The sequence below is a fragment of the Phyllobates terribilis genome, unplaced genomic scaffold (assembly GCF_046119375.1).
Source record: "Phyllobates terribilis strain yellow unplaced genomic scaffold, ASM4611937v1 Scaffold_3__8_contigs__length_932513732, whole genome shotgun sequence".
Taxonomy (NCBI): domain Eukaryota; kingdom Metazoa; phylum Chordata; class Amphibia; order Anura; family Dendrobatidae; genus Phyllobates; species Phyllobates terribilis.
This window is the reverse complement of record NW_027362763.1, coordinates 142487120-142510106: the sequence shown is the minus strand read 5'-3', so window position 1 is coordinate 142510106 and position 22987 is coordinate 142487120. Positions and strand designations below refer to the sequence as shown.

At 42.0% G+C, this 22987-nt stretch overlaps 1 protein-coding gene across 2 annotated transcripts in view; it reads right to left on the bottom strand.

The window, feature by feature from the left end:
- Positions 1-22987, bottom strand: part of MBOAT2 (membrane bound glycerophospholipid O-acyltransferase 2) — a 254036-nt gene that overhangs the window by 87376 nt on the left and 143673 nt on the right. For both annotated transcript variants that reach the window (XR_012318348.1, XM_073674185.1), the window contains exon 4: positions 3450-3545. Coding sequence is in view for 1 of the 2 variants with exons in the window: in XM_073674185.1 (XP_073530286.1) it covers positions 3450-3545 (96 nt within the window). In the remaining variant the exon portion in view is untranslated. The remainder of the gene's footprint in view (positions 1-3449; positions 3546-22987) is intronic.

The window sequence follows — 22987 nt, the reverse complement described above, 5'->3', positions numbered from 1 at the left end:
TTTTCACACCTGGATTTGGGGATCCTCTGCCATTCTTCCTTGCAGATCCTCTCCAGTTCGGTCAGGTTGGATGGTGAACGTTGGTAGACAGCCATTTTCAGGTCTCTCTAGAGATGCTCAATTGGGTTTAGGTCAGGGCTCTGGCTGGGCCAGTCAAGAATGGTCACAGAGTTGTTCTGAAGCCACTCCTTTGTTGTTTTAGCTGTGTGCTTAGGGTCATTGTCTTGTTGGAAGGTGAACCTTCAGCCAAGTCTGAGGTCCAGAGCACCCTGGAAGAGGTTTTCATACAGGATATCTCTGTACTTGGCCACATTCATGTTTCCTTCAATTGCAACTAGTCGTCCTGTCCCTGCAGCTGAAAAATGCCCCCATAGCATGATGCTGCCACCATCATGTTTCACTGTTGGGATTGTATTGGGCAGGTGATGAGCAGTGCCTGGTTTTCTCCACACATACTGCTTAGAATTATCACCAAAAAGTTCTATCTTCGTCTCATCAGACCAGAGAATCTTATTTCTCATAGTCTGGGAGTCCTTCATCTGTTTTTGAGCAAACTCTATGCGGGCTTTCATATGTTTTGCACTGAGGAGAGGCTTCTGTCGAGCCACTCTGCCATAAAGGCCCGACTGGTGGAGGGCTGCAGTGATAGTTGACTTTGTGGAACTTTCTCCCATCTCCCTACTGCATCTCTGGAGCTCAGCCACAGTGATCTTAGGGTTCTTCTTTACCTCTCTCACCAAGGCTCTTCTCCCACGATTGCTCAGTTTGGCTGGACAGCCAGGTCTAGGAAGACTTCTGGTGGTCCCAAACGTCTTCCATTTAAGGATTATGGAGGTCACTGTGCTCTTAGGAACCTTGAGTAATGCAGAAATTCGTTTGTAACCTTGGCCAGATCTGTGCCTTGCCACAATTCTGTCTCTGAGCTCCTTGGGCAGCTCCTTTGAGCTCATGATTCTCATTTGGTCTGACATGTGCTGTGAGCTGTGAGGTCTTATATAGACAGGTGTGTGCCTTTCCAAATCAAGTCCTATCAGTTTAACTAAACACAGCTGGACTCCAATGAAGGAGTAGAACCATCTCAAGGAGGATCACAAGGAAATGGACAGCATGTGACTTAAATATGAGTGTCTGAGCAAAGGGTCTGAATACTTATGACCATGTGATATTTCAGTTTTTCTTTTTTAATAAATTTGCAAAAATTTCTACATTTCTGTTTTTTTTCAGTCAAGATGGGGTGCTGAGTGTACTTTAATGAGAAAAAAATGAACTTTTTAGAATTTACCAAATGGCTGCAATGAAACAAAGAGTGAAAAATGTAAAGGGGTCTGAATACTTCCCGTACCCACTGTATATTTCCCCAGAGTCACATATTATATAAAAGATCACTTTTTTCACCAAATTTGAAGATTATACACAAGATAATTTTCAGTTTTAAAGATCCGAAATTTTTTTTCCAGTGTCTTAGATTATATACAATATCCTTATGCTGGAGTCATCTTCCCAGAATAATAGGTCATAAGGAAGCTCCTCTTCACAGTCACATTCATATAGAAGGTCCTCTTCCAAGAGTCGCTGGTAATGTAAAAGATGTCATTAGTCATATAGAAGGTGCTCAACCTAAAGGAATAAGTCATAAGAAAGCTCTTCTGCTCAGTTTATACAGAAGATCCTCTTTTTCAGTCATTGGTCATATAGAAGATCATTACCCTATTGTCAAAGGTCATACAGAAGATAGTTTTTCCAAAATCATAGGTCATAAAAGATCTCCTCAGAGTCATTGGTTATATAGAAGATCTTCGGTCTAAAGTCATAGGACATACGAAAAAATCAACTTTTGTTGGCATCAGAAGTATTAATCCGACATGTCTCTTGACTTCATGTAGTCAGCGGCATCCTATTGTGATGCTGGGAATGTTTCAGAATAAAGATGTTTGATCCACATTTAATAAGTAACATTATATTATGCTACAAATCCTTTCTAGCAGCATTCAGTTTTGGGTTACGCAAGTCTATGCCGTTATAGCCTTGAAATAATTATTCTTCAATGGCTTCAAGAAACTGAACCTAGCAGGTGTCCTCTCTATTCTGAGGATGTGTCACGTTTTCAACATGCATTGTTTGAAATACATCATGCAGTATATTGAAAACCTTTTTTAGATTAACTAGCAGTACTTCTAACGTCTATTCCAAAGGTGGTCAAGTTCCAAGTAAGCCACACTAGTTACTTTAAAGAATTATTCCCCAAAAGTCAACTTATTCACTATTCCGAGAACAGAATTCAGGAACCTTGAGAACGTTCCATTTATTGTCTATGGGACTGCCGAGAACACTGCTCAGCTATATCCATCAGTCCATAGAAAATGAATGGAGCAGAGGCCGCGAATACTCACCTCTTGTCATTATAGAAGGTGGTCCGCCACTCAGACCCCTTCCTCTAGAAAAGAGGGGCCCTAACTCAGGATGACCTGATTCATCCTTACGTTATATGACTGGCTTCTGAAGGGAAATTATATAGACAATCATGACCATGACCATTGATCACTGGGCTAGCTTACATTAAAGGGAATGTGTCATCATAAAAGAACCTATAGTGGAACATCAGGTGTAAGCATTTATTTCCAAAGAGACACATTTTATATAATATTAATAGAGATTGTATTTACCATTATTCTGTGTCAATATTACATTTTATTTAATTCTTATTTCATTATTCTGTGTCAATATTAAATTATTATGTGGATCTACATGTGCCGGTAATTATTATACAACACTGTATTTTAAATTACTTTAGAGGCCCCATTCATTATTGCATTTCTGCCTTTTGTCTAATTTTTGGTGTTCTTCGCCTGTTTTTAAATTTTTCTTTTTAACCTGCTCCTTTTTTAAAGTCTAGTTTTTATGTGTTCACCTATTTTTTCATATATTATATATATATATTTTTATATATATATATATATATATATATATATATATATATATATATATATATATATATATATATATATATATATATATATATTAGTCATTTTGGGTGGGGTTTGGGTTTTCGAGAAGTTTTTGACTGAGCAATCAATTGCAACTTTTTAAAAAATTTGCAACAGTAAAAAAAAAGAACAGTAAAAAAAGTAAAAAATAAAAAGCATTTATGATTTTGCACAAAATTCATGAACCACGTGCGCCACTTTGAAGAATTTGTCGCAAAAAAAGTGAACGAATACAACAAGACAAAGGAAGAAAAGTGAGTTAAAAAATAAAAATACGCAAAATGATGAATCAGGCCGAATATACTTTATTTCTGCAAATAAGAACGATGATACATTATATAGTATTAATTGTATTTTGATTATTATGAAACTTAGCTTTTAAGATCAATTGAAAAAAAAATCAAGGGATGAAGTTGAGATTAGAAGAGCAAAAAAAAATCTGAATATAAGTAATATTGTACTTACCCAGAAAAATCTGCAGAATACTGTCCATAATCAAATATATAGACTCTCGCTATTTGGCACAAGGTGAGGTATCCCAAAGCAAATACAAAGCAGTATCTGTAAATTAATAAAACATGCAATTAAAGCTGACAGTCACAAATTTTGGTGTAAAATTGCTCATGAATATATTAAAATACCTAACATCATTAGCATTTTGCATAACAAAATTCCTGCTCCTGATGTACACATTAAGCAGGATATGTATATATTAAATATATTTATGATCTGTGAAATGCTCAATTAGTTAAGTGGGTTGTCTTATCTTATTAAAATTGCAAAGTGCTTGTAAAAACAAGCAACTTTGCAATTTACCTCTCATTACAAATCTTCTCCTTTCTCAAGAACACAGAGATTTTAAATTCTACAGTATATAAAATGCTGCCAAGGTTACCGGCCACCTCCTATGTGTCCAATTTCTAAGTCAAGGAGTGTGCTTGCTACCTGTTTGCTATACAGCTTGTAAGCGCTGCTCGGAAGCAGGCCGGACAGCTCCAGTGCTCCTCCGATGCTATAGAGTAGACCTGGGCAAACTACGGCCTGTGGGCCACATCTGGCCCTTGGGCTATTCCTATCTGGCCCACAGCCTGAGACAGCAAAAGGGCCGGAAATATAAGCTTGCAGGCCGCATGCCGCGCTGCCATCCCCACCTCCGTCCTCTGTCTCAATTTCTTCAGTATCTGCATCCTCAGGATACAGATAACGGTGAATATAATAATGGAGTAGGGATCCATAGGCTCCGTCTTCCACCATACTGCCCATATGACTGAGTGTCTCCCATCACCACGACAGGCGCGATGACGTTATTACATTGTATATTTTTTTCACTTTAACTTGTTGGCGGACTATGTGTGGCCATCATCATGTATTTGGGGATTGTGGAGGACATCATAATGTGCTGGGGGGCTGTGGGGGGATCATACTTTGGGTATTTTCATTCCCTGTTGGGGGCTGTGGGGGAGCATACAGTGCAGGGTTCATCAATATGTGTTGAGGGGCTGTGAGGGATCATATTGTGGGGGTCTTCATCCTATGTTGGGTTCTGTGAGGGATCATACTGTGGTGGGGGTCCTCATTCTATGTTGGGTGGCTGTTTTGATCATTCTGTGAGGGTCCTCATTCTGTGTTGGGGGGCTGTGAGGATCATTCTGTGGGGGTCTTTATTCTGTGTTGGGGCTGTAGGGATCCTCATTTTGTGTTGGTGCTCTGGGGAGTCATATTGTGTGGGGGAATCATTATACCATGTTGGAGATGTTGGAGTTAATAATGTGGGGGCCATTCTGTGTTTGTGGGCTGTGGGGGGGATCATATTGTGTTGAGGATGCTGTGAGGGTCATCATTGTTTTGGGGGGCTTCGGGGGATCATATTGTATTGGGGGACTATAGAGGGTGTAAGGGCCATCATACTGTGTGTGTGGTATCATACTTTTTGAGGGCTGTGGGGGCTCATACTGTATGCAGGGTTGTGGGGGGTATCATACTGTGTATGGGGGGCTGAGGGGTCCAGTATACTGTGTGGGGAGCTATGGGACCATCATACTATGTGTGGGGACTGTGAGGACATCATAATATTTTTTGGGGAAGCTGTTGATCATAGTACAAGGGATGAATAACAAGAGCAGTATGAATTCTAAACTTTATAAAAATCTGTAAATTATATGGTTTTGATCTGCTCAATAATAAGCAATAAAATTAATATTGATATAAAATAATAATAACATGTTAATGGCAACATTGAACAGAATTAACTTCAACGTACAGGTTCGGCCCTATGGAAGAGTCAAGGTGTCTCATGTGGCCCCTCGGTAAAATTAATTGACCACCGCTGCTGTAGAGGAAAGGCTGCCTCTGCTGGCAGCGTCTGAGAGCGCAGTTTGGGCAGCAGCTCAGCGATGCCGCCGGCCCAAAATGTCAATCATCAGGAACACACAGTTTCTTGGCCTGCAGGAAGCCAAAGGAAGGGCAGAGGAGCAGTGCGCTCCTGAAGATTGCAAATGAGACAACCACTTTAATTGGAAATTATATAATATAATTATACAATCATATACATTAGGTACAAGGATTACAATACATGCAAAAAAAAACAAAAGGGAAAGATACAAAAAGGAAGAACATAGCTAGAAAAATTATTTTCTACCCACTTAAGTGTTTCCTTAGATAGACAGACCACCTCTGGCTTGTACTATGATATGCCAAATTCTAAGCATATTAAAAAAAAATCTACTGCGTAGGCGGCATTTAACCTTGAGTAGGATTATATATGTTGATAAACGCGGTCCTTCCTATGAAAACTCATCTGTAGCTGGATACAGGCGCACATCCAGACACCGAAGGCAACAGGACTCTACTTCACACCTTAGTCCTCGCAGGACACAATCCAAGGACATGGTGATGTCAGGGGGGGATGCCGTTACCGCTAATGTGCTCCATGTTTTGTGACATTATCCTTCTGGATTTCCTATAAAATGTATCTAGAATATTTTAATAAATTCTAACAACCTCTCATTAAGTCAGAAATTCTGCAGGATTTACACAACCTCGTCACTGCCATGACATCTTCAAGGATTAAAGAATGAAGCCATGTTGTATAAGTCACTGAAAGTGAATGAGCAATGCGCAGTCCTCTGACGAGCCGCGGTGCGGATGTGAAGGAGCAGCCATTTATAAAAGATGGAACTGAAGAGTGTGCAGATTCCAGTAAGAAATCCTTTTTACGCACTTCTATTTTTGGAAACTAAGCCTCATGCACATTGACGCTCTTACAGATTTATGTTATATGGATCCATAATACACCACCCAGAGATACGTATGGGCCCATACAGTACCTTTATGTGCCTCCAATGTCATACATTTGAGCAAAAGAAAGTCATGGCATGTTCTATTCTAACCCTATAATGGAGGTATCATACTTCCAAGAAAGGTAAAGGATCCAGCTTCCAGTATATATAAAAACATCAAATTTTATTTCATCCATTAAAAAGGTGAAAAAATATACATACTTTGCAAAAAGTAGAAGTGAATACCCTCCATAAAAAAACAACGCGTTTCGAAAGCTGTAGCGTTCTTAGTCCTGGTACGTATGCATGAGGCCTTAAAGGGTTTTCTCATGCCTCAACTAAAACTGTACAGGCAACAGGGTGGATATAAAATAATAAAATAAAGTATGCTAGTCTGCTCTAACCCCACGAATCCAGCTCAGGCCACTCCGGTGGTTTGCGCTAGGACAGGAACAGATGACATTTGAGGCCTGTAATTGTTGACTTGCACATCATCAGGGTCTCATCCAATGATGCTATGGTCCACTTGCCTGACCGGAGCAATGTCTTACAGACTGAAGAACAGAATGTCATTGCTGACTGACGCAGTGTAGACCACCAAAATGGCCCAATTTCTGATTTTTTATCTATCTTGGTCACTTATAAAGTTTGTGTTAAGGCTGAGGAACCTATCAGGAGAATCATGTTGCCCAAACCACGTCTATCCACATTTTGCAGTCATCTATATTTTACTCTGAAATGTTGCAGAGTTTCAAAGTGATCAAAGTATGAAAAGAAGCCAGGAGCAGGAAGAACAGTCATCTGGGCAGATCCCGCAGACTTCTCCCTGCCCATTGGGGCTTCATTGCTATGTCTTTGACTGTAAACAATTAGAATTAGACCAGGCAAGGTGTGAAATGTGTGGTCTTAATCAGTGATTAGCAGTTATAACCATATGCACACGGATACAGGGAAGGCTGTCAATCAGTGATTTTATACCACCCACTTGACTAAACCCAGATTGAACAGAGATTTTAATAAATAAAATGCTTAAGTTATATTGGATTCTTTTCCACAAACAAGAATGCTTTAAAAAATAGTAGTGTTAATAGTTTATTTTTATCAATTAACAAAATGTAAAGTGAATGAACAAAAGAGAAAACCAATTCAAAACAATATTTGGTGTGACGACCATTTGCCTTCAAAGCATCAGTTCTTCTAAGTACACTTGCACATGGTTTTTGAAAGAACTCGGATCTTCTGTGAATGTCGCTTACACATATCCTACTGTCTCGTCATGTAATCCCAGACAGACTGGATGATGTTGAGATCAGGGCTCTGTGGGGCCACATGATCACTTCCAGGACTCCTTGTTCTTCTTTGCTCTGAAGATAGTTCTTAATGACATTTTCTGTATGTTTGGGTTCGTTCTTCTGCTGCAGGATAAATTTGGAGACAACCAGATGCCTCGCTGATGGTATTACATGATAGATAAGTATCTGCCTGTATTTCTCAACACTGAGGACACCCGTAAACTTGACCAAAACGGCAACTCAGTTTGCTGAAATGCAGCCCCAGACCTACATGGAGCTTCCACCATGGTTCACTGCTGCATGCAGACACTCATTGTACCGTTATCTAGACCTTCACAAACTGCCTTCTGTTACAGCTAAATATTTTACATTTTGACATATCAATAGAGATGGAATAATTGATTTCGTAGTACTCCAGTCCATCAGCCAAAACAGTAATCTGCACAGTACTTCAGTCCGTCGGCTAAAACAGTACTTTGTGACCACTGGATTGGTGTCCTGAGAATCACATTACCTTCTGGCATCCCAGGATCTTTTTTTGATTAGCCAGGCTGGTGCAACATCGTGTGTGCATCATGCCGCAATGATGATGTTGCGGAGACCAGCTAATCAAAAGAAGAGCCTATAAGGCCAAGAGGTAAGAAAATTTGCAGGTCAGCGGTCACAGATTACTGATTTGGCTAAGCCAGTAGACTGGAGTCTTGCTAATCGATTATCCCATCTCTACTCATCTAATTCTAGAACACCTGCTACCATTTTTTGCACACAAATTGCTATGTTTTCATGGATAGTTGAGTTATTTGGCCTTTTCCATGTCAAAAGCATGGTTTTGGCAGCAATTCTTCCATGAAGACCACTTCTGGCCAGACTTCTATGAACAGTAGATGTATGTAGCTGGGTTCCCCTGGTTGCTGCCAGTTCTGAGCTGATGGCACTGCTGGACATCTTCCAATGTTGAAGAGAAGTAAGAATGATGTGTCTTTCATCTGCTGCCAAGTTTCCTAGGCAGACCATTGAATCTACGGTCATTAAATTAGTCAATTTCTTGGTGTCCTCAATGCTGAGAAATACATAACCATCATGCAATACCATCAGAAAAGCATCTGATTGTCTCCGAATTTATTCTGCACCAGGACAATGACCCCAAACATACAGCCAATGTGTTAAGAACTATCTTCAGCATAAAGAAGAGCAAGGAGTCCTGGAAGTGAAGATCTGGCCCTCACATATCAACATTATCCAGTCTGTCTGGGATTACATGAAGAGACAGAAGAATTTGCGCAAGTGACATCACAGAAGATCTGTGGTTAGTTCTCAAAAATGTTTGGAACAACCTGCTACCATACCAAGTTCCTTCATAACCTGTGTGAAAGTGTAACTAGAAGAATTGATGCATTAATGCGTTTTTGAAGAATAACGGCGGTCACACCAAATATTGATTTTAGATTTCTCTTTTGGTCATTCATTTTGCATTTTGTTAATTGATATAAAGAAACTATTAACACTTCTATTTTTTAAAAGACTCTTACTTTGCAGCATTTTTGCTACTCCTGTCTAAAACTTTTTACACAGTACATGCTGTCCATAGATTGAATAGCTTGTGTAAGCTGACAGATTTCCTTAACCCCTTCAAATTGCCCATATGTCTTTCCAAACACAAACTGAATGTTTTAATTAGAATTCCCATAAATGGAGTGAGGATATTTAAAGCAGTAATCCAACAATAATAACTTCTAATAGATCGGTCAAATCTTGTGAGGCCTACATTCATGGAGATCCAATGCTGGTGCTTCTTCACCAAAAATAGACCTGGTTTTTAACAGTTAAGATGCCAAAGAACCCAAGATGAAAGCTGCTTTATATATTTCAGGAAATATTAAGAAAAACATTGACTTTTCTTCAGCTGAACATGCTTCCTGTCAGGAACCCCATTCAACAAAGCAGCAGGGATCCTTTCAAAGCCAAGAAAGACTCTTAGAAGAGGACAAAAGCTTCGAGAACAAACTTTCAACTCGACATGAAACATCTTAACATCTGTCACAATAAGGCAACTTTTACTTTTATACTTTTATGTATACATTATTATATATATACAGAGTATATATATATATATATATATATATATATATACACAGTACAGACCAAAAGTTTGGACACACCTTCTCATTTAAAGATTTTTCTGTATTTTCATGACTATGAAAATTGTACATTCACACTGAAGGCATCAAAACTATGAATTAACACATGTGGAATTATATACTTAACAAAAAAGTGTGAAACAACTGAAAATATGTCTTATATTCTTGGTTCTTCAAAGTAGCCACCTTTTGCTTTGATGACTGCTTTGCACACTCTTGGCATTCTCTTGATGAGCTTCAAGAGATAGTCACCGGAAATGGTCTTCCAACAATCTTGAAGGAGATCCCAGAGATGCTTAGCACTTGTTGGCCCTTTTGCCTTCACTCTGCGGTCCAGCTCACCCCAAACCATCTCGATTGGGTTCAGGTCTGGTGACTGTGGAGGCCAGGTCATCTGGCGTAGCACCCCATCACTCTCCCTCTTAGTCAAATAGCCCTTACACAGCCTGGAGGTGTGTTTGGGGTCATTGTCCTGTTGAAAAATAAATGATGGTCCAACTAAACGCAAACCGGATGGAATAGCATGCCGCTGCAAGATGCTGTGGTAGCCATGCTGGTTCAGTATGCCTTCAATTTTGAATAAATCCCCAACAGTGTCACCAGCAAAGCACCCCCACACCATCACACCTCCTCCTCCATGCTTCACGGTGGGAACCAGGCATGTAGAGTCCATCCGTTCACCTTTTCTGCGTTGCACAAAGACATGGTGGTTGGAAACAAAGATCTCAAATTTGGATTCATCAGACCAAAGCACAGATTTCCACTGGTCTAATGTCCATTCCTTGTGTTCTTTAGCCCAAACAAGTCTCTTCTGCTTGTTGCCTGTCCTTAGCAGTGGTTTCCTAGCAGCTATTTTACCATGAAGGCCTGCTGCACAAAGTCTCCTCTTAACAGTTGTTGTAGAGATGTGTCTGCTACTAGAACTCTGTGTGGCATTGACCGGGACTCTAATCTGAGCTGCTGTTAACCTGCGATTTCTGAGGCTGGTGACTCGGATAAACTTATCCTCAGAAGCAGAGGTGACTCTTGGTCTTCCTTTCCTGGGGCGGTCCTCATGTGAGCCAGTTTCTTTGTAGCGCTTGATGGTTTTTGCAACTGCACTTGGGGACACTTTCAAAGTTTGCCCAATTTTTTGGACTGACTGACCTTCATTTCTTAAAGTAATGATGGCCACTCGTTTTTCTTTACTTAGCTGCTTTTTTCTTGCCATAACACAAATTCTAACAGTCTATTCAGTAGGACTATCAGCTGTGTATCCACCTGACTTCTGCACAACACAACTGATGGTCCAAACCCCATTTATAAGGCAAGAAATCCCACTTATTAAACCTGACAGGGCACACCTGTGAAGTGAAAACTATTTCCGGTGACTACCTCTTGAAGCTCATCAAGAGAATGCCAAGAGTGTGCAAAGCAGTCATCAAAGCAAAAAGTGGCTACTTTGAAGAACCTAGAATATAAGACATATTTTCAGTTGTTTCACACTTTTTTGTTAAGTATATAATTCCACATGTGTTAATTCATAGTTTTGATGCCTTCAGTCTGAATGTACAATTTTCAAAGTCATGAAAATACAGAAAAATCTTTAAATGAGAAGGTGTGTCCAAACTTTTGGTCTGTACTGTATATATATACACACACACACACACACACACACACACACACTACATGGACAGACGTATTGGTGGATACGTGTTAATCAATGAATTCAGGCTTTAATTCAGTCCTTTTGCCACATGTGTACAAATGCCAGCCCCTCGCCCTGCCGTCTGCCTTTTTGTGTGACAGAGAGGCTTGTTCTAAAGAGCTCACGGATACCAGCGTGGTACTTCAATAGGGCGTCACTGGTGTAACAAGTCAGTTTATGACATTTCTTCCCTCCTAAATATGTCACCATCACCTGTGAGTGATATTACTGAGAATTCGAAGAGTCTATGAAGCACAGCAGCATAGTTACCAACACTCTGCTGACTCCATAATTCCAGAGTCCAAACCTCCTCTGCTTTAACAGCAGCGCAAAAAATATGCATCAGGAGTCTCATGTCATTCATGGGTCTCTATGGCCAAGCACCTGAATGCAGCCTTACATCACCAAGCACAATGCCGAGTGTCAGATGGAGTGGTGTAAAACCGCCACCATTGGACTCTGGAGCAGTGGAAAGAAGTTCTGTGCAGTGATGGGTCACACTTCTCTTTCTTGTGTCTGATGGACAAGTCTAGGCTTAGTGAATGCCAAGAAAAGGTTACCTGCCTGACTGCATTGTTCCAGTAGTAAAGTTTAGTGGAAAATGGAAAATGCTATGGGGTTGTTTTTCAGAGGTTGGCTGAGGTTCCTTAGTTTCACTAAAGAGAACGCTTAATGTTTTCGCATTCAAAGCCATTCTGGACAATTGTAGTTTCCAACATTGCGGGAACCAGCCAGTGCACAAAGTCCATAAAGGCATGGTTAGGTAAGTTTGGTGTGGAAGAACATGACCAACCACACAGAAACCTGATCTCACCTCCATCCAACACCTTAGGGATGATGTAGAATGGAGACTATGAGCGCTCTCCTTCAACATCTGTGTCTGTCACGGGTGTGTCAGAGGTGACAGACAGTCGCCCTGCAGTTGGTTGCAGGAGATCTCTACGTTTGGCATTACAGACATCTTCTTAGAGGCTGGCTGTCTCTAGGACCCAGCGGCTACCTCCTCTGGCTAATTATCTCCGTGGCCTGGGTGTAAAAATACCTGTTGTGTCTGAGAGGGAGGTGCCGGCGATATTCATTACTACTTGTGAGGCTTTTGCCAGAGCAGTACATCGACCTCTCTGTAGCTTGAGGCTGTGTGTGTGCATTTGTCTGGAGACATCTAATGCTAAGCATCCCCCCCCCCTTTTTGTCTACCCTTATTGTCTATAGAGTTTAGTGGAGATCGACTAGTGCTCATCTCCTCCCTTCCCTAGCCTTAGCCATATGCCAGGGAAAGTCAGGGCGAGGCACGATTGGTGAAGAGCCAATATAGGGATGGTAATTGAGACATGGTGACACTAGACCAGACCAGACTCTCCCCTTCCTCCTTTCCCTAGAGTCTGGGCTCCTTTCCCTTTTCCCTTTGTGTTGCACTAAGTCTTTCCCACACCTGGCGTGACAGTGTCTGACCTCACAAATGCTCTTCTGGATGAATGGGCAAAACTTCCTCCAAAATGTTGTAGAAAGTCTTTACCGAAGAGTGGGAGCTATTTCTACTATAAAGAGGGTCCAAACTCCATATTGATGCCTATAGATTTAAAATGAGATATCATAAAATCTCCTGTAGATGTAATGTGGAGGGGTACGAATGCTTTGAAACTTTATAAAGAATGTAATGAGAAAATAAATGGTTAATTCAAAAAGTGGAAAAGAAAAAACATGGAGCCAAAGCTTCATCTACCCAAGATACTAACTAGACAAAGCGCCTTTTGTGAATCCAGCACTGAAGAATGCATTCAGCTGCTATTGTATGATTCTCTGTATTATACTGGCAGCCGTCAGTAATTGTGTAACTCACCAGCTTACTGCAGCTGCACATTATATCCCGGCCTGATGAACTTCTCACGGAGCAGAGGCTATTCTACAAGGCGATTGTCTTTACATTCCTCATTCCATACAGGCTACACTTTGATTCTCTACTATGTTGTACATCTAAGCAAAACCACAAGGCACTGCGTGGTGTCCAGTGAGATTTATTTAATGGCTGCTATTGATATCAAAGGTGGTGAAGGATGAGACCTGAACAGTATCAAGAGGTGAGATAACTGGAGTTCACTATGTAGACCAGTTCTGGTACCAAGAACAACAAATTATGGGATTGAGGACATTAGAGAAGATCCTGCCCTACCATACCATTCCTGTTCTTGTTATTTTCTAAGTTTTACAAGTAATTACTAAAACCGTTCCTGTGGTCAACACTCACTTTGTGAAGTTAAAGGTCATGAATTGGCGGAGAGGATAAAGGGGTATTCAAGTGTCCCTCACTTCTTTGGAGATGAAAGATGCTTTTTACTTTAGGACACCACAAATACACTCATCAGGTATATTCATTAGAAAAGGACATGTGCACAACACCGGCCAATTGTGCACACATCTTAGCTGTCATGTGGGATCGTAAAAGAGGTTCAATACTGGACTGGAGGGAGGGACACGGGGAGTACTAATTGTTAGAACCCTCCTGTTTGTTTTTCCTATATAGTGTTTTACGGTCACGTGACCATCTGCCTTTATATTCCAGCTCCGCCCTTTTGGCTTTGCTGGACTTCAGTGTTTGGCTGTTTCTCTAGCCAGGTGCTTCGGTGCCTTTCTCTGTCAGTTCGCTTGGTCCTCTGGGACCTCTAGTACATTTTGTCAGTTTGTCTTTTTGTGTTCTGCAACAACTTCTGTTTAGGAGGTGTCCCATTTTTGTCCCAGTCCTTAGTTCTTTTAGGGACCCCTCCTTATGCTATAGGTCTTCGTTCAGACTAGCCGAGGACTAAGACGGGTCTGTTCACTAGGAACAGGCAGCCCGCTACATCGTAGGGATTAGTCTTACTGTAGGGACAGCTTTCCCCTATTTTTCCTTAGTTCATGTTGCAGATCATAACACTAATGGTCCACAGGTTAGGGGGAACAAAATACTTGTATTGACCGGGATGACCCATGAAACACCATTGGGCCAGCTCATGGGTAATGTCTATCAAATTTTCTGACAAATGATCTCACAATTATTCATACAGCCGGGAACATTTTTGAAACTTGACAAAGAACATCCTGCACTGAATCCCGTGACTTAGGTCTTGGTTGTTGCCTCCTAGATCTGAGAAAAATTCATTATTTTGGAGTTTGGGATATCCCATTGCTTTAAGTATGGAATCCTCAGAAGTCCAGGCTCTAGATAATATATAGCTATTATACAGCCATTAATCCAGAAGTCAGCTACCTGCTACTATGACAAATAACTAACAAACGATAATGGGCAACTTTTCGTTCTAGTTTCTTTTTTTCCTTTTTTTTTTTTTTAACAAAATAATACAATTTAACTGAAACAAAGTCAAGATAATTTTAAAGAAAACTTGTCAATGTCGGAGTTTGGGATGCCATGGTAACCGGCCTTATGAGAACTGAGCAATTTACGCAATAAAACCCAGCAAGTAAAATTGAACACATGGTGGCATTGATGGCTAGAATCACATTTATTTTATCTTTTGTTTCAGCATAATCCCTTATCTAGAAGTGAAGAGAGCCGTGTGAGGGGTATGTAATGAAGAAATACCCAGCTAGACACATGCAGAAATGCAGACACATGTACATACACTGATACATGAATACCACTGTTATGTTAACACTTAAAAGGAACATGCCAGCCAGTGACGTACTGCCTATATCGGCAGACCACCCGCCCGCTATGGGGCCCCTTCCCGCCTTTCAACTGTACATCATTCTCCCTGCGCATCTAAGCTCTGACGTCTCAGCGCAGCGGGCGCGATGATGTCACTACATCGCGCCCGCTCTGCAGAGCAGTGCAGAGCTTCAGACTACATGCAGCAGAGATCCAATGGGGAGAGGTGAATATTTTTTTTTTAATCAATGGGGGCCATAATACTGTTTGGAGAGATGTGTGGGGGCCCTAAAACAGTTTGCAGGGCTATGTGGGGATCATTATACAGTTTGGAGGGCTATGTGAGGGCCATTATACTATTTAGAGGGCTATGTGAGGGCCATTATACTATTTAGAGGGCTATATGAAGGCAATTGGAGGGCTATGTGAGGCCCATTATACTGTTTGGAGGGCTATGTGGGAGCCATTATACTGTTTGGAGGGCTATGTGGGAGCCATTATACTGTTTAGAGGGCTATGTGAGGGCCATTATACTATTTAGAGGGCTATGTGAAGGCAATTGGAGGGCTATGTGAGGCCCATTATACTGTTTGGAGGGCTATGTGGGAGCCATTATACTGTTTGGAGGGCTATGTGGGAGCCATTATACTGTTTAGAGGGCTATGTGAGGGCCATTATACTATTTAGAGGGCTATGTGAGGCCCATTATACTGTTTGGAGGGCTATGTGAGGCCCATTATACTGTTTGGAGGGCTATGTGGGGCCATTATACTTTTTGGAGGGCTATGTGGGAGCCATTATACTGTGTGGAGAGTTGTGTTGGGGCCATTAATCTGTGTATAGGGTTGAGTAGGGGCCATTATACTGTGTACAGGGGTGTAAGGGCCATTATACTGTATAGAGGACCGTTTTACTGTATGGAAGGCCGTTCTAGTGTATGGAGGGCTGTGTCAGGGCCATCTTATTTTGTTGGGATCATTGTGGGGGTATTATACTTTGCGGGTTGGGGGGTAATGTAAGGTGATGATAGTATATGTATACATTTTTATGACATATCACATTTTTCAAGTCACATGACCACCCAATGCCAGTACTGGAGAATCCTGATAACATGTACAGTGTCTGCTGTGAGGATTCACAAGTCTGCAGTCACATTGAATCACTGTAGACTTGAACCCCAAGTCTGGACAACCCCTTGAATGTCTATTGGAACATTTTGGTAGGTTGAGGGGTGTCCGTAACAGATCTTACATTGGGGCCCAAGAGCTTAAAGTTATGTCTTTGTTTTCTAAAATCCTTTTATATAACGAATCAGAATGAGTCTGATTTAGGCTGGCCACGACCTCTAAACTTATTGATGATGTGAATCTATTAAAGATTTTATTATCGCAATGTTAGCCAGAAGAAGAGGATTGGAACAAGGAGAAGGCAAAGTAGGCGGCTGCCTAGGGCGATAATGAGGCGGGAGCCCAATTCATGGAATTATACGGATCTATAGGTATTTACAGACTGGATACAACTACACACATATATGGAAATTACAACTGATACAAAGGCATTTGAGCTGGCTCAAATGTGGAATATTTGTCAATCTAACAGCTTTTTTTCTTAAATTCATGGATCGTGGGTTGATGTGTACTCTGAAACTCCTACCTTAAGCACTAAGAAAGCTTATGTCCTTTTTTCCGAAAGTCATGCTGCTCTTCTTTCTTACAAGGGGTAGGAGTGGGGTCACATACAAGTGTCCCAGATCGAGCAGTGCAACGCTATTGGCTCCATTGACAGGACAGACAGCTGTTCTTTTTATTTTGCTTGCTGAGGACTCATCCCAGAAATTAGTATAATACGGCTCAGCAGAAAGGTCTGTAACACCCCGGCATTTTGGAAACTCTCATATTTTCTGCCCAGTAACAAAAAAGAAAATTTTTAGCTTTGATATTTCACAGCTTCAGGCTATTCTTAGTTCAGCAAACCACAAGTGTCATGTAAGTGGTTTCATAAGTTCTCTAAAGTGATTTCCATGACTTAATCCAGTAATGGTGCATTTAAAGAATAATATAGCAACAGCGGATTAAATACAGAAGTCTTGCAACATGGAATTAAAGCACTACTCCAGCGTTTTTTTTTATTTTACCGTTGGAGTGGTGCTTCTAACCTAAGGTCCTTGATCCTAGGCTCATACTTACCTGCCGCCGTCTTCCCCTTGTATTGTCACTTCTCCCGTCGGTCTCCCGCAGTTCGTGACTTGCCGGATCGCCCCAGTGTTTGCTGGGCAAGCCGGAGGTCACAACTCTATACAAGTCTATAAGAGCCTTATTCTGACTCTCATAAACTTGCACCGAAAGCTTGTGACGTAGGTTCTGATTTCTGGCAAATCAGAAGTTGTGCTCACAAGATGGCACCGCAGGACCGGAGCAGAACCGGAAAGAGGTGAAGACACCGGCATGTGAATATAAGATCGGTGGCAGAGACCTTATAGTAGAAACACCACTCCAGCGCTGAAAAAAAAAACAGCTGGAGTGGTGCTTTAAGTAAGAAACTAATAAAAACCAAGTACAGTATCAAGTAAAGTAGATCTGAAGACAAAACATGATAATATACATTGCCTTAGAAAAGTATTCATATCCCGTTAACTTTTCCACATTTTTTCACATTACACCCACAAACTTAAATGTATTTTATTGGGATTTTATGTGATATTCTCAACACAAAGTAGCAAGTATTTATGAAGTAGAAAGGAAATGATACATGGTTTTCTAGTTATTTTAAAAATATAAATCTTAAAATTGTGACGTGCATTTGTATTCAGCCCCCTGTAGTCTGATGCCCCTAAATAAAATCCTGACCAATTTCCTCCAGAAGTCACAAAATTAGTAAATTGAGTCCACCTGTGTGTAATTTATTCTCAGTATAACTACAGCTGTTCTGTGAAGACCTCATAGGTTTGTTTGAGAACATTAGCGACCAAACAGCATCATGAAAACCAAGGAGCACACCAGACAGGTCAGGGATAAAATTGTGGACAAGAGTAAAGTAGGGTTAGAATAGAAAAAAAAAATAGCCCAAACTCTGAACATATCACGGAACACTGTTCAATCTATCATCCAAAAATGGAAGGAGTATGGCACAACTGTAAACCTACCAAGACATGCCTGTCCACCTAAACTTACATCCCAAGGAAGGAGAGCACTAACTGAGAAGCAGCCAAGAGGCCCATGATCACTGTAAAGGAGCTGCAGAGATCCACAGCTCAGGTGGGAGAATCTGTATAAAGGGCAACTATTAGTCGTATACTCCACAAATCTGGCCTTGGTAGAGTGGCAAGAAGAAATAAATTTCTGAAATCAAGCCATATAACGTCCCATTAGTAGTTTGCAAAAAGCCATGTAGAAGAGCACAGCTATCATGTGGAAGAAGGTACTCTGATCAGATGAGACTAAAGTAGAACTTCTTGGGCTAAATGTAAAACGCTATGTGTGGTGGAAAACTAATACTGCAGATCACCCTGAAAACACCATCCCCGTCGTAAATGGTGGCAGCAGGGTCATGCTGTGGGGAGGCTTCTTTCAGACAGGGAAGCTGGTCAGAGGTGATGGGAAGATGGATGGCGCTAATTACAGGGTAATCCTGGAGGAAAACCTGTTAGAGGCTGCAAAAGACTTGAGACTCGGATGAACGTTCACCTTCCACCAAGACAACGAACCTAAACATACTGCCAGAGCTACAATGAATGGTTTAGATCAAAGCATATTCATGTGTGTGAATGGCTCAGTCACAGTCCAGCCCTAAATCCCATTGAGAATCCGTGACAAGACTTGAAAATTGCTGTTCACAGACGTCTCCACCCAGTTTTACTGAGCTAGAACTAGTTTGCAAAGAAGAATGGGCAAAAATGTTACTTCTAGATGTGCAAAGATGGTAGAGACAAAAAGACTTGTAGCAGTAATTGCAGCAAAAGGAGGTTCTATAAAGTATTGACTCTGGAGGGCTGAAACTCAAGACTGAAACAAAATAAACATATACCCTGCTGCAAGTCAATAAGTAACAGCAATAGTGCATATGAACAACATAGGGTACTTAGGAAACACCGTTTTTTTATTTAAAAAAATGTGAAAAAGTGATCCCACCAGCTTCAAGGTGGACCCAAATTCGAGATTGTCCTAACCTCTAGTATTAAAACCTTACCATGCGTCATAGTGACATCAGTGCGTATAAGGGCTGAGCAGGACCAGGTTCCGAACATGGACACACAGCAAATGGGAAGCTGTTTATCTGTAATGTCCAGCTCAAAGGAACGGAGACCACACCCTTACCAGCAGGAAATGCAGAAACCTAAAACTAAACCAAAAAAAATGAATTGGAGTATAAGTTGGAATGCATAAAAAACAGGAGCATGTTCACACTGGCCATAAAACAGTCCGTCTGTGCGGGTGGCTGAGGAGGACCACTGAGTAAGTCCAAAAGATGAAGTGAGCGACAGACGTTTACTGCTTACTGGCGAGTGTCAGTGGGGATGTTGAAATCGCCCATGATGATTGTGGGAATGTCAGCAGAGAGACAGTAAAGAAGCCAGGTGGAGAATTGGTCAATAAAGGCAGTGACCGGGCCTGGAGGTTGGTATATGACAGCCACTTGGAGGTTGGAGGGAGAATAGATGCGGACAGAGTGAGCTTCAAAAGAAGAGAGAATAGGGGAGGGTAGAGGTTGGGATAGGGCTAAAGGTGCAGTTGGTAGAAAGGAGAAGACCCACTCCTCCACCATGTCTGTTACCAGGGCGAGGAGTGTGGGTGAAGTGGAGGCTACCGTAACACAGCGCAGCAGGGGAAGCAGTGTCGGAGGGTGTCAACCATGTCTCTGTGATGCCCAGGAAGGAGAGATTACGAGAGGTGAAGAATGACATGGAGCTTGTTGCAGACAGAGCGGGCGTTCCAGAGTGCTCCAGAGAGAGGCAGCAGGGGGGTGGGCGTCCGAAGCACAGGTTTTACGTAGGAGAGGTTGTGGTAGTTTGCAGTTGGTTGGAAGCGATAGGAGGGGGAATTGGTGGGAGGTGTAAGCTGTGGAGGTCCACGATTGGAAGATATGTTGCCAGCAGTGAGGAGAAGCAGAGAGAGAGAGAGCAGGTGGGAGAAGGAGAGTGTCCGGCTTGTTTTATGTTTTGGTAGCATAGATCTGAGGTTGAGGAGCAGGTCTGCAGATGAGGTCAGGTGGGGAGGTAAGAGGGAAGGAGCGATGATGATTTGGTTAGAGGGTGCTGAAGTTTGGGGATAGCAAATGAGAGTAAGGATTAGTGGTGCAAAGGCATATGTAAGCATAATTAAAGTTTAAGTGTGAATGAGAAAGAGAAACTAAGTACAATTAGTAAATAGTTACTCGTACCTTCTGGCCTATTTCTGACCTATTTATGGCATATTTCTGCTAGACCCTTAAGAGCGACCCTTCAGAGCCAGACCATGGTCAGCCAGACCTGGGTCTCTAGATTTATAAAGCTCTTAACAGCACATGGAGTGGGTCAGGTGTGAGCAGGAGGGGAGGAGCCGCAGGGAGACTGGTCACAAAAGCACGGAGGGGAAGAGGGGGAATAATTAGGAGACAGAGGCTAAATGCATTCAGGAAATAGACAGATAGGAACGAGTGTGTATTGGGATCAAAGGATTGAGGTGATAAAATTTGCAGATGGGGTCAAACATACCAGAAGACAGATACAATATGGAAAAGGCAGTCAGCAGATATGTAGGGTGGTTTTGCAGATAGGGTCAAACATACCAGGAGACATATAATATGGAATAAGTAAAAGCAATAGTACATATAAACAACATTGGGTACTTAGTAAACACCATTTTTGATTAAAAAAAAAGTGTAAAAGCCATCCCACCAGCGCCAAGGTGTACCACAATTCGGAACGGTCCTAACCTCTAGTATTAGCCATGCGTCATCGTGATATCTGTGTGAATAAGGGCTGAGCAGGACCAGGTCCCGAACATGGACACTCAGGTCATCACAATTTTCAGACTTATATTTTTTAAATAATTAGAAAACCAAGTAATTTCCTTCACACTTTAAAAAAAACTTGCTATCTTGAGTTTGTATATCACATAAAAGTTTGTGGGTGTAAAGTGAAAAACTGTGGAAAAGTTCAGGGGTATGAATACTTTTTCAGGGCACTATATATATATATATATATATATATATATATATACACACTGAACAAAAATATAAAGCAACACTTTTATTTTTGCTCCCATTTTTCCTGAGCTGAACTCAAAGATCTAAGACTTTTTCTATGTCCACAAAAGACCTTTTTCTCTCAAGTATTGTTCTCAAATTTCTCTAAGGGTATGTGCACACGATGCAGAAATGAAGCAGAAAATTTCTGCATCATTTCTGCATCTCCCTGGCAGAAAAAACGCATGCAGATTGTGCATGCGTTTTTCCTGCAGAATACATGCGGATCCACATGCAGATTCACATGCGTTTCCGCATGCAGATTGACAAGCGCTTTCCAGGCGATAGCATCACCTGGAAAGTGCTTGACAACTAGGTCACACTGTATAAATCCATGCAAACGGCATGGATTTATATAGTGTGACCCGAGAGAGTGTATATACTTACCTCCGATGGCCCGCGCTGTCCTGCTCACTCCGTTCTCCCGGCTGCCGGCAACTTTGAATTGAAAGACCTGCCGACGTCAGCGTCACGTGACCCGTCACATGACTCTGACGTCACCGCAGGTCCTACAACTCACTGCAAGTGCCGGGAAGCAAGCAGGAGCGCTGCGCGGGCCGACAGATGGTAAGTATATATATATTTTTTATTTTATTCTTGTTTTACAGCTTTTTTAATGGTACCTGGGTGTGGATGAGACTCTCCTCTCCTCCACACCCGGGTACCATCCGCACATTAGAACGCACCAATTACGCAAGTACAGATGCAGTCTTGCGGAATTGGCGCGTTCTAATGCAAGTCAATGGTGGCGAAAACGCCGCGTTTCCGCAAAATGAAATGACATGCTGCGGATTTTTGAGCGCAGAGTTTACGCTGCGGAAAAATCCGCATCATGGGCACAGCACATGCGGATTTCAATTGGGGAACATTGCTTCCCTTCTACCATGCGTTTTTAATGCGTTTCCGCGGCGTTTACGCAACTGCAAAAACGCAGCGGAAACGCATGAAATACGCATCGTGTGAACTCAGCCTAAATCTGTATTAGGGAGCACTTCTCCTCTCCCAAGATAATCCATCCACCTCACAGGTGTGGCATATCCAGATAGTTATTAGACCATGATTATTGCACTGGTGTGCCTTAGGGTGGCCACAATAAAGGGCCACCCTACATTGTGCAGTTTTACAGTATTGGGGGGAGGTCTAGGGAGGTCAGAAGGCCAGTCAGTATCTGGTTTGACCACCATTAGCCTCACGCAAATGAGGTTTAGAAAAACATTTTTAACTAAAATTAACCCCTTTACGACATAGGGCGTATTAGTACGTACCCTGGGTGATAGCATTCAAATTTCTGAGCCATCTTACCTTAGGGGTAGATGGCGCCGGCATCTCGGGGGGTGTCGCCGCCCCTTCACACTCACGATCGCTGTGATTGGCTGTTCAATTCTGAACAGCCAATCACAGCATTTCTCACTGCTTCCGGCAATCAGATTGCCGGAAACAGTGATGTGCAGCCTAGGATCGGTGCTCCTAAGAGCACCGATGCTAGGCTGTTGCCTAGTAACCACAGCCCTCTCCCCAAACTGCTAGGATCGGTGAGATCGCCGATCAAATCGATCGCACCGATCACAGCGGGACCGCGCGGTAACAGGGCGGTGACCGGCTTGTGACCTGCCTGTCACCTCCCCATGACCCCCTGTGATGTCATAGAAGCCCCAGCCAGCTCTGATTGGAGCGATCGATGATGACATTGATCGCTCCAATCAGAGTACCTGAACACAGGTGACAGGGCGGTCACAGGGCGGT